This window comes from Amborella trichopoda, chromosome 3, assembly GCF_054954075.1.
Source record: "Amborella trichopoda isolate Santa Cruz 75 chromosome 3, AtrichopodaSantaCruz75HAP2 v2.0, whole genome shotgun sequence".
Lineage (NCBI taxonomy): Eukaryota > Viridiplantae > Streptophyta > Magnoliopsida > Amborellales > Amborellaceae > Amborella > Amborella trichopoda.
Genome location: NC_142338.1, coordinates 6,826,565 through 6,843,072, shown reverse-complemented (window position 1 = coordinate 6,843,072; position 16,508 = coordinate 6,826,565). Strand labels below are relative to the sequence as shown.

The 16,508-nt window shown below is 34.3% G+C and overlaps 1 protein-coding gene across 3 annotated transcripts in view; it reads left to right on the top strand.

Annotated features, from left to right (window-relative positions):
• Window positions 1-2,541: 2,541 nt before the first annotated feature.
• The window catches only part of LOC18440004 (carotenoid 9,10(9',10')-cleavage dioxygenase), a 32,847-nt gene continuing 18,880 nt past the window's right edge, over window positions 2,542-16,508 (top strand). For 2 of the 3 annotated variants that reach the window (XM_088863162.1, XM_088863160.1), the window contains exon 1: window positions 2,542-2,979. In XM_088863162.1, coding sequence (XP_088719288.1) covers window positions 2,749-2,979 — 231 coding nt within the window. In that variant the 5' untranslated portion in view covers window positions 2,542-2,748. Of the gene's footprint in view, window positions 2,980-10,091; window positions 10,168-16,508 lie in introns of those variants that run through there. The other variant, XM_088863161.1, reaches the window with a different exon arrangement.

Genomic DNA, 16,508 nt, shown 5'->3' with positions numbered 1-16,508 from the left:
AAAAATGAAACCCAAACGTTTAGAGCGAGGAAGGAAAAACCAAATCGAGGAGAGAGAGAGAAAGATGAGAGAGCATGCAAATCGAGGAGAGAGAAAAATTGGAGCATGCAAATCGAGGAGAGGAGAGAAGAGAGAGAGAGAAAGATGAAAACAATGTCAGGTTATTCATGCGTATATCTGGTACAATGTTAGGCTTCTCATTAAATGTTGTTGTTTTGAAGAAGAAATCACTTCCTTATCTATCTGGCCATCCAATCAATCCCATCTAATCACTGTCCTTGGGTGCATTTGAATGGGATGAGTGAGTGGCCTAATCCTATCCATTTCCATTAGAAAATATCCCCATTTTAGTAAGCATAGATGATTTTGATAGTTTTTAAGATGATTTAAGAAATATTTTTCTTAATTTATTTTTTGAAATATTCAAGGTATAAATTAAGTTTTGTAGTAGTCCATCTTTTATTGATTTTTTTCATCTTCTCTTGTATTCTAATTTGCTATATGACCTTTTTTAATTTTTTTATTTTAAATATTTTTTTTACAATTTATTTGCTTCTTTTTTTTTCCCCCAATTTCTTTTGGGTGTAAATGAATTTGCCGAGTTACTCACCTCGGCCAAGGTGTGGCGATTTCTTAAAGGGTGCAGTTTGTATAGAGCTGAAACTCTAAACAATCAAAATTAGAGCCCACCTTCAAATAGTGTCGAGAAATATGATTTCAATACTGGAAAGTTTTATGATAGCCTTAAATTATATTTTCATCTTTAGTTATAAAAATTTAAAGCTCAAAAAATTGTGTAGATCGAGTAGATTTATGAAAACTTGGAAATCTTAAAAGTTGACAGTCGAAAAATGCGTTAGAATATGCACTATTTCCAAAACTTAAAATCCATTTTCTTCTCATGTCCATGCATCTTGATGTCGAGATGATCAATTTGATAATATTTCTGCATCAAAACAACCTCTTCTAGTGGAAATTTTGAGGTAGGCTCTAATTTGATTGCTTAGAGCCTAGGCTCTACATAAAGTTTTCCCAAAAAAGGTGCGGTTTGTATAGAGTTGAGGCTCTAAATAATCAAATTAGAACCCACCTTCAAATAGTATCGAGAAATATGATTTTCAATACTGGAAAGTTTTGTGATAGCCTTAAATTATATTTTCATCTATAGTTATAAAATTTAAAGCTTAAAAAATTGTGTAGATTGAGCAGATCTATGAAATCTTGAAAATTTTAAAAATTGACGGTCGAAAAATACGTTACAATATGCACTATTTACAAAAAATTAAAATTCATTTTTTTTCTCATGTCCATGCATATTGAATAGAATATCTCATGTGAGATCTAATGCTTTGAGTCGAGTTCCATGGGCCAACTCACCCCTAGATCTCTCCGTCCTTTCCTCTCTCACTCTCTCAAAGTAGTGCAGTTTGGTGCCCTTTTTATCTCTCTTTTTAAAAGTGGCATATCCTCCCCCCTCTCACTCTCACTCTCTCAAAGTAGTGCAGTTTGGTGCCCCTTGTATCTCTCTTTCCCACCTTCTCTCTCTTTCAAGGGGCATGGAAATCCATCTCTGCTCTCTCTGTCTCTCTTAAAAGGTGGAATTTGACCCTCTTGTTCATTTCTTTCCCGCTCTACCCAAAATGCTATTTATCCCAATTTATTTTTTTATTTTCCCCATTTTTTAGGGATTTCTTTTGCCTTTTTTCGTTAATTTTTTGAGTTGACAAGTCTATTCAAACATGGCCGAGTAACTTGGCTCGAGATAGGACCCGTGGCAGGCCCTAAGGAGTTATAAACTATCTTGAGGTCTTTATCTCCACTAGTGTTATTAGAAACCGACAGTTACGAAACATACACAAACCCCTAATTCCTCTCTCTCGTTTAGGGTTGGCAATGGGCGGGGTGGCTTAACTCTAAGGCATGAGCCACAAGTGGTTGCTTGAGGGTCAAAATACGGTCAGTGCTTGCCCAGGCTGATTCTTTTATTTATTTATTTATTTATTTATTTATTCTTTTATTTTTTTCTCACTTGTTGAGGGCAAGAGCTGAGCCTGGATTAGCCCTATAGGGACAAGGGCCGACCAAGGCCCTCCCTGACTCTCTTTCGCCTTTATCTCCACCAATGTTATAAAAAATTGGAGGTAACCAAATGTATGTCAAGGGCATTTCTGAAATCACCTCTAAAAGCATCGGCTCTTCTTTGTCATAGGGAAGGCCACGGTGCAGAAAAAGTTAAGACCTGGGCCAAAAAATGTGGCCCGAGGGCTAACCAAGGTTGGGCGACCACATAACAACGTTAGGGCTAGACAGGGATTAGGCCAGGAATGGCCTGGTTCGGCCTGGCTCACCTTTTTTTTTTAATATATATATATTTTTATTTTATTTGGCCAGGCTAAACCTGCATAAGGCTAGGGCCGGGTTGCCCCGTCACGGCCGGGCCTCTTGACAGCACTACCTTATCGTATCTCTTATCCTTTTCAAATCGGCAGCAAAATCGTTAAACGTGCCGCTGTCCCTTCCACATTCGCATGCAAAAACACAGGCCTCCATTCTCTACGTCAACTTGATGGGACAGAGCAAGAGTGTCTTCTGCAAAGGGAGAGAGAGAGAGTAACTCACTCTTCAGGTTTAAGGAGAGGAAGGGGGAGAGAGAACTTATTTTGTCAATCCAGATTCCAGAGAGAGAACGTCTCTGATGAAACTAGAGAGAGAGTAATAGCAAGTTGAAGGTTGCACTGCGCTTCGTCAATGGTGGAGCAGAAGATGGCCGAGGAGAAGAAGACAGGAGGTGGGGTTGTGAAAGTGGAGCCAAACCCCAAGAATGGAGTGATTTCGAAGATCCTGGATTCGATAGAGAGGGTGGTTGTATGGGCCGTGTATGATTCATCGACGCCTTCCCATTATCTTTCGGGGAATTTCGCACCAGTTCCAGAGGAGACACCTCCTTGCACAGATCTCGTAGTTCGAGGAAATCTACCGGTTTGCTGCTAACTTGATATCTTTAAATGAACTTTACAGTAACTTGACAGGAAATTTAGTTTGTTGAATTGTATTTATTGTGTGGTCATCATCATCCAAATCTTTTCTCAACTATTCTGGTCTATCATCAATTGAATCAACTGTGTACTATTATTACTTGTGGAGGACTTAGCCAAGTAAAAAAGAACAAAAAAGGTCTAAGATTTTTTGGGGGGAGTGATACTTTGTTAATCTGTAAATGTAGCTTCAAATTTGGGGATTTTTCTGTTTAGTTTCTACTTATCATTTTATTTTCATGTTTTTAGGAATGGAAATTGTGACATGAAGCTTTCTTGTTGTATGTTATATTGTAAATTTCCATCGGAAATTTAGTTTTTTTTGTAGATATATTTCGGGAATTAGTTTTGGAAAACTACACAAAGAGACTATTTACTTTTGATTAAAAATGTCACGATCATTTTTTTCTGATTTCAAATCGGGTGGTTGAAATATTGTCATTGACTAGTCTCAAAGTTCCGAAAAAGGATTTCGACCTTTGTGATGCAACCCAAACTATCTAATTTGATATCTAATGGCTAGGAATAATTGTGACATTTCTTTACCAAAGGTAAGTGGTCTCATGGTATACAATCCTATTAATTTTTGGATGGGGTTTCTAGGAGTCAGCCGACTCATATGTATATGTGCGGCCCCCCCGCCTCTAAAATTCAACTTAAAGATGGATTTTGGAAGCGTTTTTGAAGGAAATTATAACAGGTATGTAAATAGCAAGCTGTTGTAAGTTATTAAGGATTGTAAAATTCGATAATAATTTAAACAGAATAATATGATTCCTATGAGGGGAACTATTGAGATATCTAGTACTACCCACTGGGCGTAACTAGTATTACCTATCTTAATATTAAATAAGATTTTAAACTGCATAACAGGCAAGCATATGTCATAGAAAATCACACTAGCATTCTTTATTAATATTCACATCTGCTTACAAAATGAAAACAGGGAAATATTACAAAGGAAAGAAAGAAAGATATTACATGAAGACAGGAAATAAAACAGAAATTTTAGAGAGATAAACAGGGAGATTTAAACAGCGAGATATCAAGGAGATTAAGAACATACTGAGCACATAAACAGTAACTGGAAAATAATTTCCAGTGATGAGGGCAATATGAAGGCAAATCTGTGAGATTACAATCACACATAAGTATAGAGTGAGGTAAGAGAGAACCTGGTTGAGCTATGAGGGCAATGATAGCTGCAGGTAGGAACTGTATGAACTGTTGCAGAGGTTCGGCTGTGAGAAAGGTTCAGAGTTCTGTAACTGGGTTTCTATTATGCAGAGGTCTGCAAGGTTCAGGTAACAGGGTTTTTAAGGTTCAAGGTTCAGAGATAAGTTGTAGAGGTTTACTGAGTTGCAGAGATCTGAGGTTTGAAGATAAAGTTTTTAGGAAAACTCAGAGGTTTTAGCTAGACTCAGAGGTTTCAGGGGAAAGGCTCAGAGGCTTTAGTGGTTTCGGAGAAACTCAGAGGTTTTAGGGGAAAGGCTCAGAGACTTCGGAGAGAAGAAGAGAAGTTAGGCTCTAGTAGGAGAGAAGAGGAGTGAGGCCCTGCTTCAGACGAGGGAGGAGCCTCCCTTTTATAAGGTTTGAGGCCTTTGAAAGGAATCTTAATATGGGCCAGCTGGCAAGCATTAGTAGAAGAGGACAGAAGAGAGAGATGCCTTAGTTGGCAGATGGGGACAAGAAAGAGAGAGCGTCGGCACATCCTGACAAAGGAGAGGGGCCAGGGTGTCGGCAGATGCGTCCAAGGAGAGTGTCGGTAGAATACGACAAAAGAGAGAGAGAAGTGCTAGTGGACAAAACTTACGAGCATAGGGGGATGCTCTTTGTACAAAAAGACAAAAATAAAAAAGTAAAGCATCTATGCACAGTGGCTCTTTTGGCCTTATTACAATTTGAGTACAGTGTTTGCTGTCTGTGGTGGGACCCTTGTTTGTCCCATATGCTGTCGTGCTATTGTCGTTATTGCTTCTGGATGGTGATGTCATGGATGATCAATTCATGGTCTCTGGCTGAATTCGTCTAGATCATCCTCTTCCGGATCCGTTTCTTCTGGATCTGTTTCTTCTGAATCCTTCTGACTGAGTTGGAGGTACCTATTGGTGTGTAGTGGAGAGGACTGAACTGTTTCTTCGGAAGATGTGGGTTTTCTTTCTGCTTCAGCAAAGATCTCTTTCATTTGTTTTTCCAGTTCTTCCTTGGAAGCATGTGGGTTGGTTTGAAGCATATTTCGTAGGTAGGTAGGAAAATCAAAAGAAGTGTTTGGAGTATTTGGGTTTTCCTGATATATAGGTGCTTTGGGTGGTATTCGTTTTGGAGTGGCTTTGGTGAGATCCATTTGAAAGATATCCCACCATTTTACAGAGATGGTTTTTCCCAAACGTGGGATGTATGTATAATCATTGGAAGTATTGGGTGATATGGTATAATCCCATTTCATAATCCAAGGGATTTGGTATAAGGTCATAAAGTAAAGGTGAGTGTCAACTGAATTATTGATATTATTGTATTGTATAAATTGCTCCTGCAACTCCTTAAAAGCAGGAGGTAAAATCATAGCAGTTGATCCCCACAAGAAATACCAGTTTTGAAACCAAGTGGGGAACCTTTCAAAAATTGGTAGCCGGAATTGTAAATACCAGCTATGAGTATTGTTAGGGTTTTGATAATAGAAAAATTTATGCCAAGCTTCTATGTACTCAGCATATTTGAAATACTTATAAGAAAATTCAGGATTTTGTAATTTTTTCCCCTGTGCGGGATTAGAACCCCACTCAGTATAAGAAAGCAATTTCTTTATCTGTACTTTTGAATAGGCTATGATTCGGGTATTCTGTTGAAAGTAGTGGACAACAGAGATGGACCCTGTTTCCATTAGAATGGCTTCATAATATTCTCTGGTCTTAACCCCATTGATAGGATTAAGATGATTCAATAGGTATAATGGTGCAAGCTTGCTTGGGTCCATGTGAACCTGATGTTCATCAATGGTAATGTCCATTAAAAAGGCTCTTTCAATGTATTCGGATCTTGGAGTATTGGTAGGAAGAGTGGATTTGGATTGGGCTGGTGAAAATGTAGGAATTGAAGTTCGAGCTTCTGGGTATGTAATTTGATGAACTGGTGATTGAGATGGTGAACGAATATTAAGGGGTGAAGGTTCCCCTTCATATGGGACTAAAGAATGCATGGGTTGTTTACCCCGGCGAGTATTGCCTCGGGAGCCCATATTTAAGGATGAAAGATCCTTATCAGATAGGTTATCTTGGAATAATTGAAGTGCAAGTGAAAGTGGTGATTCGTCGTTGGCGTCAGTGTTGCCCCCCCTGCAAAAATTCACGGGTCAGAAAATCGGGTAAAGAGTTAGAGGACCCGGGAAGATGTTCAATAGAGAAATCGAAGGCAGAGAGAATAGCCTGCCAGCGGGCAAATATTTGTTTAGAAACCAAATTTTGGACATCTTTTTGCAGAATATCTTTTGCGGCTTTGCAATCCGTACGGATAAGAAAATGTTGATTTAAAACATCACTTTGAAATTTTGTAACACAATGGACTATGGCAAGTAATTCTTTTTTAACCATAGAGTAATTTAATTGTGTGGAATTCCAAGCCTTGGATGTATAGCGTAATAATTGTTCTTTTGAATCAATTTGTTGTTTTAATATTCCACCAAGTCCTTTATCTGATGCATCACATTCAATGATTTTGAAAGCAGTGGGATGAGGAAGAGAAAGGCATTCAAGGGTTTTGACCTTACTCTTTATTACCTTTATTGCTTGAGTATGGATGTCAGACCAAGGAGGAGGATTCTTCTTGAGTCTATCATATAATGGTTTAGAATCCAAAGCAAGATTAGGATAGAAATCACTTACATAATTGAGGCATCCTAAAAACCTTTGTAGTTCAGTTTTATCAAGAATCTTATCAGGAAATTTATCAGCAAAAGCTATGGATCTATCTATTGGGATAATAGTACCATGGTGTATCATATGTCCTAAAAACCTGATATTGGTTTTGAAAAGTGTAATCTTTTTAGCAGAAATAACTAAGCCTGCTTGGCTTACAGCACGGATAAATGTATTTATATGTTTAATGTGTTGATCGATAGATTCAGAGAATATTAAGACATCATCAATATAGACTATCATGAAATGGTAATAAGAGTTGAATACATCGTTCATGATTTTTTGGAATTCTGATGGTGCATTTTTTAAACCGAAAGGCATTACATTCCATTCGTATTGTCCAAAGGGTACATTGAACGCAGTCTTGTATTTATCTTGTTCCTGGATCTGGATTTGCCAGTATCCTGATTTCATATCAAATTTTGAAAATATACAAGTTTGAGCAACTCTGTCTAATAAATCTTTTTTATTAGGAATTGGATATCTTATCCATTTTAAAACTTTGTTTAATGGTTTATAATTTATAACCAGCCTAGGAACTCCTCTTTCTTTTTCGGCATTTTTATTGACATAAAAAGCTGCACAACTCCAAGGTGAAGAACTTGGTCGTATGAGTTTTCGAGATAGAAGTTCTGCTATTTCTTTTCGACACAGTTCTAATAGATCAATATTCATTTGTATTGGCCTAGCTTTTGTAGGGATTTGGTTTTCACTAAAGTTTGATTCATATGGTAAGCTTATACTGTGTTTTTTCCTGTCCCAAAAAGCATTAGGATGGTCACTACATATTGATGTTTCTATTTGTTTTTGTAGTGCTTGGATCTTTTGTTGTATTGAAGGCGTTTGTATTTGGTCTTCAATTACTTTATATTTAACTTCCTGTTTTAGTGTACAAAGAAATTTTTCTTTGTCTTGTAATTGACTTTTGACATTATTCAATTCTTTCAATTTAGGTTTTTGTATGAAGTTGAAATGTATTGGAATATTTTGAATTGTTGATGAAATTCCTTTTTCATCAATGGTTATAGGATAAAGTAATGTTAGGAAGGGAACTCCTAAGATTACGGATTGGCTTAATCCCTTAACCATAATAAATGGTGTATCAATACATTGGTAATTATTACATACAGAAGCATTAGATAATTTATATTTGATAAATAATCTACTGCCATCTGCTGTATTTAATATCCGAGTAGTTTTATCAAAGTATGTTGAAGGTACAAGTCCTTCATTTATACAATTGAGATCAGCTCCTGAATCTATAAGGGCTGTTGTTTCAAAACTATAGTTTTTTGCAACAATGATTTTGACTTGGACAAACCATTTTTGTACAACTATTTTATTTATCAAGTTAACTGAAGGAGTTGGTATTATTAATTCTTTTGAGGATTCAATAGTTTCTATTGGGTCTATAGTTTCTATTGGATTATCTGTGATCAAGTCATTGAATTCTATTTCATCTGTCTCGGAATCTTGTTGAGACATTTGTTGTAATTCTAGTATTTGAATTCTTCCTTTTAATTGTACTATTTCAGTTTTTATTTCTTTAATCTCTTTTTTGAGATCAGATATTGTAGGTTCTTTTTGAGAAGTATGTTGGTCACTTACTCTTTTGATTATAGCAGAGAAATTATATTCATCTGGATTTTTGATAATAGGTGATTTTGATTTATTTTTGGTAATATTAACAAATTGAGTAATGATAGCTCTTTTTTCATCAGGATCAGTTATTTTATCTAGAATGTCCAGAATAAAATTATCTTCCTGAGTGAGTGTATGAACATTATGTTGAGGTAATGGACAACTACAGTCTTCTGATGATTCTGTATTAGTTTCAGTGGAAGAACTATCTGTTTCTATAAAATCAAGATCATTACTGTCTAGATCTTCTATATAAGATTCACTAGAAGTAGAGGAGGAAGAATCATAAGATATTATAGTTTTTAATTTTGATTTGGTTGTCTCATCTAAATTTAATGACTCTATTTTTTTCTTTAACTTACATTGGTGTTTATAATGTCCTATTTTACCACACTTATAACATACCGGTAGTTTTTTCCTTTTCTTGGTATTTGGGGAAAATTTATTAAGTAATTTTCTTTTTGACTTTTTATAATATTCTTTGTCCTTATTTTTCTTCTTGGTTTTATATTTTTCTTTTTTGTATTTTTTCTTTTTCTTTTTAATATAATCAGGCATATTTTTTCTATCTAAGTAATAGCCAAATTGCTCACAGAAGTCTCCAAGTTCTTTTTTCTTTGTGAGCTTTTGTTTATCTATTTGTCTTTTGAGTTTCATATCGGTGCATAGGGCTAAGCCTTCTGCACATATTTCTGCGGAGAGTTCTCCTAGTGTATATGATGAATATACTATTATTCCATTATGTTTCTTGCGAAGTCTTTCTTTGACTTTTTCTGCAAATAGATAAGGAAGACCAGCTATGAATTTTTCCTTCCAATGGTCTAGCTGGCAATCTCCTCGTATTAGAAGTCTTGAGAAAAATACATCTTTATACCATTTATAATGGGACAAAGTAGGACAGCGTAAATTAGAAAGCAGATCCTCTGATCTTGCTGCTAGTAATGAGGTACTGCCTACAAAATGTAAAGTGATTGTATATATCAGGGTATTAACAGCATCACTTTCTGTATATATAACCTCTTGATTCTGTTCATTTCTTCCAGTCCATTGTCTAGTATTGTTTAAAATTCTTTGTTTGGTATCATCATCCACATAAAAATCCCACCATCCTCTTAACCATCCTGTAAATCCATTTACTATTGCTTTGGCAACTTCTTGATCATGGTTGCCTGCCATTTTATTTGCAGAGGCATACATGGTCATATGTCTCATAACATCTAATATTTTTAATTCTGATAGACCATGTATTTGCCAATTGACTATTGATCTTCCAGAATAAGATACTGCCTGTTGTATTGAATCTTCTTCCATTTGAATATCAATAGGAGTAGGTCTCTTATGATATGGTAAGGCTGTTATGGGTTTCCAATATTTTCCATAAGCTATTTTATTGATGGTCTCCATTAGAGGTGTAGTATCCATAAATGCTTTTTCTTGATTTTGGATTGTATCCTCTATTATGGGTTCTTCTTCTGTAAGCATCATTGTTTCATGCTCAGGTAGGATGGCTTTGCCTTTGTCAGATGACTCAGGTATTTGGGAAGTAATGGTTGGTGCAGGAATATTGATTTGAGATGAAGGTACTCCTTTTAAATCTAGTTGAGATAATTTGGATATTAATTGATCCATAAGGGATTTATTATTTTCTCCAATGTGGAATTTATTTTTATTTAACTCAGGAGGTGGTTTAAATAATACTGATTTAGGAATGGGAGATATCGTAGGTGTTTCTTTAGATACTATCCTCTCTATCCTTTCAGTTTGCTTTCCAAGGGATTGTAAATATAAGTTTGTATAATTATTCTGTTCTACAATATGAGGTATATATTCTTGTTTTTTATTTATTTCTTTAGGTATGGCTTTGTATGGTGTAGCCACTATATCATAAAAGGATGAGGAGTGTATCGGCTCATTCTTTTTTGGAATACCTGCTTTAAGTATAATACTTTTTTCAAGTGGATGTGTACTAGCTGTTGTAGTACCATCAGTACTTATGTATGTCTTCTCTTCTATTGTTTGAATTTTTTCAAATGAAGGAATAGGAATATTTTTCTCTAAGCACATATCTCTTAGCCAGTGAAAGAATCCTATATTTAATCTTTCTTTATGTAAAAATTTATTATATTTTTTATGTAGTAATTCCAATAGTCTAGGTGGTTGGAATCTTTTTAAATACCATTCTCGGATATTTTTATTTTCTTCTGATAAATAGTCTTTTTTAATAAAAGCTTTATTTATTTTTCTTTGTTTCCTTTCTAGCTTGGCTGCTAGATAGGCTGCTATATATTCTTCTGAACATTGAGTATCATCATTATTTTCCTCCAGTTGTAATGTACAAACTTGGAAGTCTTGTAATTCTTCTATACTGGGTTCAGTATTAGAGGTTGTAGGATGAGATGATGCATATGTTGGAATTACAATATTATCTCTGGTTCTATGTGTTCCTTGAAATTGTATGTTTGAATTGGATGAAGACATTTGATTATTGGATGAAGACATTTGATTAGGAGGAGGTAATAGAATTATATTTGGGTTGTGAGAAATGGATTTTCTACTTGGTATTTTGTTTTTACTATTTCTCTTCCTATTGATGTCAATATCATCTTGGACTTGTAAATTTGTAGTTTGAAATTGTATTTCTACATTTCCATCTGTATGTTCGATAATATGGTTGGGAATATGATGTTGAGGAATTTCTTGTGGTTGATTGGCATTTTGTAATGCCCATGATTGAGGTAGAATTATATCTGACCATTTTATGGTCTTTGGAACTATCATATTAGATTTTTCTATATTTGTTTGGAACAAAATTGTTTGATCTTTTTGATCAAGTTTTAAGGTATTGGGACTTAGTGTATTCATGACCTTATAATATATCCTATAGACTATAGCTAGATTTTGTGAACCATGGACCATATTGAATCCATGTGTTTTGAGATTTATTGTCAATATATCTAGGATATTTGGGTCGGTTAAAGAAACAGAAAAATTAGGAAAACAATTAAAATAAATTGGACCACTACAAAGGCTGGATTCAACCATGCCTAGTAGAGAGTCTGTGAATATATTGTGTCTTGTATCTCTTAGGCGTACAAGCACAGAAGTGTTCAACCCTGGTCGGGTCAAAGGTTTTACGGCTATTTGAATGAGGCCAATGTGTAAATATTTGTAATTATTTTCTTTATGTTTTTCTATTACTTTTTTCGAGAGTAGGTGAAAGTCTTCTTGATGTTGTGTTACTGATAGACTTTCTTCTACAGTCTTGATGGCATAACCCATCTTAAGTTTAAATGATCCTTTATTATAGACATCATGTATTGGTACCTTAGGGATATTCCAATTTTGAATATTTTCCTCAATATCATTTATTATAATTTGTTCTTTATTCTTAACTCTAAGTTTTGAAGATGAAGGTATATCCTATAGACTATAGCTAGATTTTGTGAACCATGGACCATATTGAATCCATGTGTTTTGAGATTTATTGTCAATATATCTAGGATATTTGGGTCGGTTAAAGAAACAGAAAAATTAGGAAAACAATTAAAATAAATTGGACCACTACAAAGGCTGGATTCAACCATGCCTAGTAGAGAGTCTGTGAATATATTGTGTCTTGTATCTCTTAGGCATACAAGCACAGAAGTGTTCAACCCTGGTCCGGTCAAAGGTTTTACGGCTATTTGAATGAGGCCAATGTGTAAATATTTGTAATTCTTTTCTTTATGTTTTTCTATTACTTTTTTCGAGAGTAGGTGAAAGTCTTCTTGATGTTGTGTTACTGATAGACTTTTTTCTACAGTCTTGATGGCATAACCCATCTTAAGTTTAAATGATCCTTTATTATAGACATCATGTATTGGTACCTTAGGGATATTCCAATTTTGAATATTTTCCTCAATATCATTCATTATAATTTGTTCTTTATTCTTAACTCTAAGTTTTGAAGATGAAGGTACAGTTTTACCAGTAAGATTCTTTATGAGATTTGCCATCCGTAGGTTGCGGATAATGACAATCTGGACAGTCAGTGGCCTTAGCTTTTTTCCCTAAGCGGCTCTCCTGGCCTTGGCGGTACTTTTCGCATCGACGTTCACTTGTCTCTTGTCTTAACTCTCGGACCAACTTTCTTGGTGGTCAATCTCACTTGGTTTCTTATAGTAAAATGTATCTTTATCTTAACCTATGGAGTGAAAAGAACAGTTTTACAAATTCTTCAGTTGTAACTGTTTGCACAGTTCCACTGTGGAATAGTTCTACTGTATTCCTGCACCAACCATTACTTCCCAAATACCTGAGTCATCTGACAAAGGCAAAGCCATCCTACCTGAGCATGAAACAATGATGCTTACAGAAGAAGAACCCATAATAGAGGATACAATCCAAAATCAAGAAAAAGCATTTATGGATACTACACCTCTAATGGATACCATCAATAAAATAGCTTATGGAAAATATTGGAAACCCATAACAGCCTTACCATATCATAAGAGACCTACTCCTGTTGATATTCAAATGGAAGAAGATTCAATACAACAGGCAGTATCTTATTCTGGAAGATCAATAGTCAATTGGTAAATAGATGGTCTATCAGAATTAAAAATATTAGATGTTATGAGACGTATGACCATGTATGCCTCTGCAAATAAAATGGCAGGCAACCATGATCAAGAAGTTGCCAAAGCAATAGTAAATGGATTTACAGGATGGTTAAGAGGATGGTGGGATTTTTATGTGGATGATGATACCAAACAAAGAATTTTAAACAATACTAGACAATGGACTGGAAGAAATGAACAGAATCAAGAGGTTATATATACAGAAAGTGATGCTGTTAATACCCTGATATATACAATCACTTTACATTTTGTAGGCAGTACCTCATTACTAGCAGCAAGATCAGAGGATCTGCTTTCTAATTTACGCTGTCCTACTTTGTCCCATTATAAATGGTATAAAGATGTATTTTTCTCAAGACTTCTAATACGAGGAGATTGCCAGCTAGACCATTGGAAGGAAAAATTCATAGCTGGTCTTCTTTATCTATTTGCAGAAAAAGTCAAAGAAAGACTTCGCAAGAAACATAATGGAATAATAGTATATTCATCATATACACTAGGAGAACTCTCCGCAGAAATATGTGCAGAAGGCTTAGCCCTATGCACCGATATGAAACTCAAAAGACAAATAGATAAACAAAAGCTCACAAAGAAAAAAGAACTTGGAGACTTCTGTGAGCAATTTGGCTATTACTTAGATAGAAAAAATATGCCTGATTATATTAAAAAGAAAAAGAAAAAATACAAAAAAGAAAAATATAAAACCAAGAAGAAAAATAAGGACAAAGAATATTATAAAAAGTCAAAAAGAAAATTACTTAATAAATTTTCCCCAAATACCAAGAAAAGGAAAAAACTACCGGTATGTTATAAGTGTGGTAAAATAGGACATTATAAACACCAATGTAAGTTAAAGAAAAAAATAGAGTCATTAAATTTAGATGAGACAACCAAATCAAAATTAAAAACTATAATATCTTATGATTCTTCCTCCTCTACTTCTAGTGAATCTTATATAGAAGATCTAGACAGTAATGATCTTGATTTTATAGAAACAGATACTTCTTCCACTGAAACTAATACAGAATCATCAGAAGACTGTAGTTGTCCATTACCTCAACATAATGTTCATACACTCACTCAGGAAGATAATTTTATTCTGGACATTATAGATAAAATAACTGATCCTGATGAAAAAAGAGCTATCATTACTCAATTTGTTAATATTACCAAAAATAAATCAAAATCACCTATTATCAAAAATCCAGATGAATATAATTTCTCTGCTATAATCAAAAGAGTAAGTGACCAACATACTTCTCAAAAAGAACCTACAATATCTGATCTCAAAAAAGAGATTAAAGAAATAAAAACTGAAATAGTACAATTAAAAGGAAGAATTCAAATACTAGAATTACAACAAATGTCTCAACAAGATTCCGAGACAGATGAAATAGAATTCAATGACTTGATCACAGATAATCCAATAGAAACTATAGACCCAATAGAAACTATTGAATCCTCAAAAGAATTAATAATACCAACTCCTTCAGTTAACTTGATAAATAAAATAGTTGTACAAAAATGGTTTGTCCAAGTCAAAATCATTGTTGCAAAAAACTATAGTTTTGAAACAACAGCCCTTATAGATTCAGGAGCTGATCTCAATTGTATAAATGAAGGACTTGTACCTTCAACATACTTTGATAAAACTACTCGGATATTAAATACAGCAGATGGCAGTAGATTATTTATCAAATATAAATTATCTAATGCTTCTGTATGTAATAATTACCAATGTATTGATACACCATTTATTATGGTTAAGGGATTAAGCCAATCCGTAATCTTAGGAGTTCCCTTCCTAACATTACTTTATCCTATAACCATTGATGAAAAAGGAATTTCATCAACAATTCAAAATATTCCAATACATTTCAACTTCATACAAAAACCTAAATTGAAAGAATTGAATAATGTCAAAAGTCAATTACAAGACAAAGAAAAATTTCTTTGTACACTAAAACAGGAAGTTAAATATAAAGTAATTGAAGACCAAATACAAACGCCTTCAATACAACAAAAGATCCAAGCACTACAAAAACAAATAGAAACATCAATATGTAGTGACCATCCTAATGCTTTTTGGGACAGGAAAAAACACAGTATAAGCTTACCATATGAATCAAACTTTAGTGAAAACCAAATCCCTACAAAAGCTAGGCCAATACAAATGAATATTGATCTATTAGAACTGTGTCGAAAAGAAATAGCAGAACTTCTATCTCGAAAACTCATACGACCAAGTTCTTCACCTTGGAGTTGTGCAGCTTTTTATGTCAATAAAAATGCCGAAAAAGAAAGAGGAGTTCCTAGGCTGGTTATAAATTATAAACCATTAAACAAAGTTTTAAAATGGATAAGATATCCAATTCCTAATAAAAAAGATTTATTAGACAGAGTTGCTCAAGCTTGTATATTTTCAAAATTTGATATGAAATCAGGATACTGGCAAATCCAGATCCAGGAACAAGATAAATACAAGACTGCGTTCAATGTACCCTTTGGACAATACGAATGGAATGTAATGCCTTTCGGTTTAAAAAATGCACCATCAGAATTCCAAAAAATCATGAACGATGTATTCAACTCTTATTACCATTTCATGATAGTCTATATTGATGATGTCTTAATATTCTCTGAATCTATCGATCAACACATTAAACATATAAATACATTTATCCGTGCTGTAAGCCAAGCAGGCTTAGTTATTTCTGCTAAAAAGATTACACTTTTCAAAACCAATATCAGGTTTTTAGGACATATGATACACCATGGTACTATTATCCCAATAGATAGATCCATAGCTTTTGCTGATAAATTTCCTGATAAGATTCTTGATAAAACTGAACTACAAAGGTTTTTAGGATGCCTCAATTATGTAAGTGATTTCTATCCTAATCTTGCTTTGGATTCTAAACCATTATATGATAGACTCAAGAAGAATCCTCCTCCTTGGTCTGACATCCATACTCAAGCAATAAAGGTAATAAAGAGTAAGGTCAAAACCCTTGAATGCCTTTCTCTTCCTCATCCCACTGCTTTCAAAATCATTGAATGTGATGCATCAGATAAAGGACTTGGTGGAATATTAAAACAACAAATTGATTCAAAAGAACAATTATTACGCTATACATCCAAGGCTTGGAATTCCACACAATTAAATTACTCTATGGTTAAAAAAGAATTACTTGCCATAGTCCATTGTGTTACAAAATTTCAAAGTGATGTTTTAAATCAACATTTTCTTATCCGTACGGATTGCAAAGCCGCAAAAGATATTCTGCAAAAAGATGTCCAAA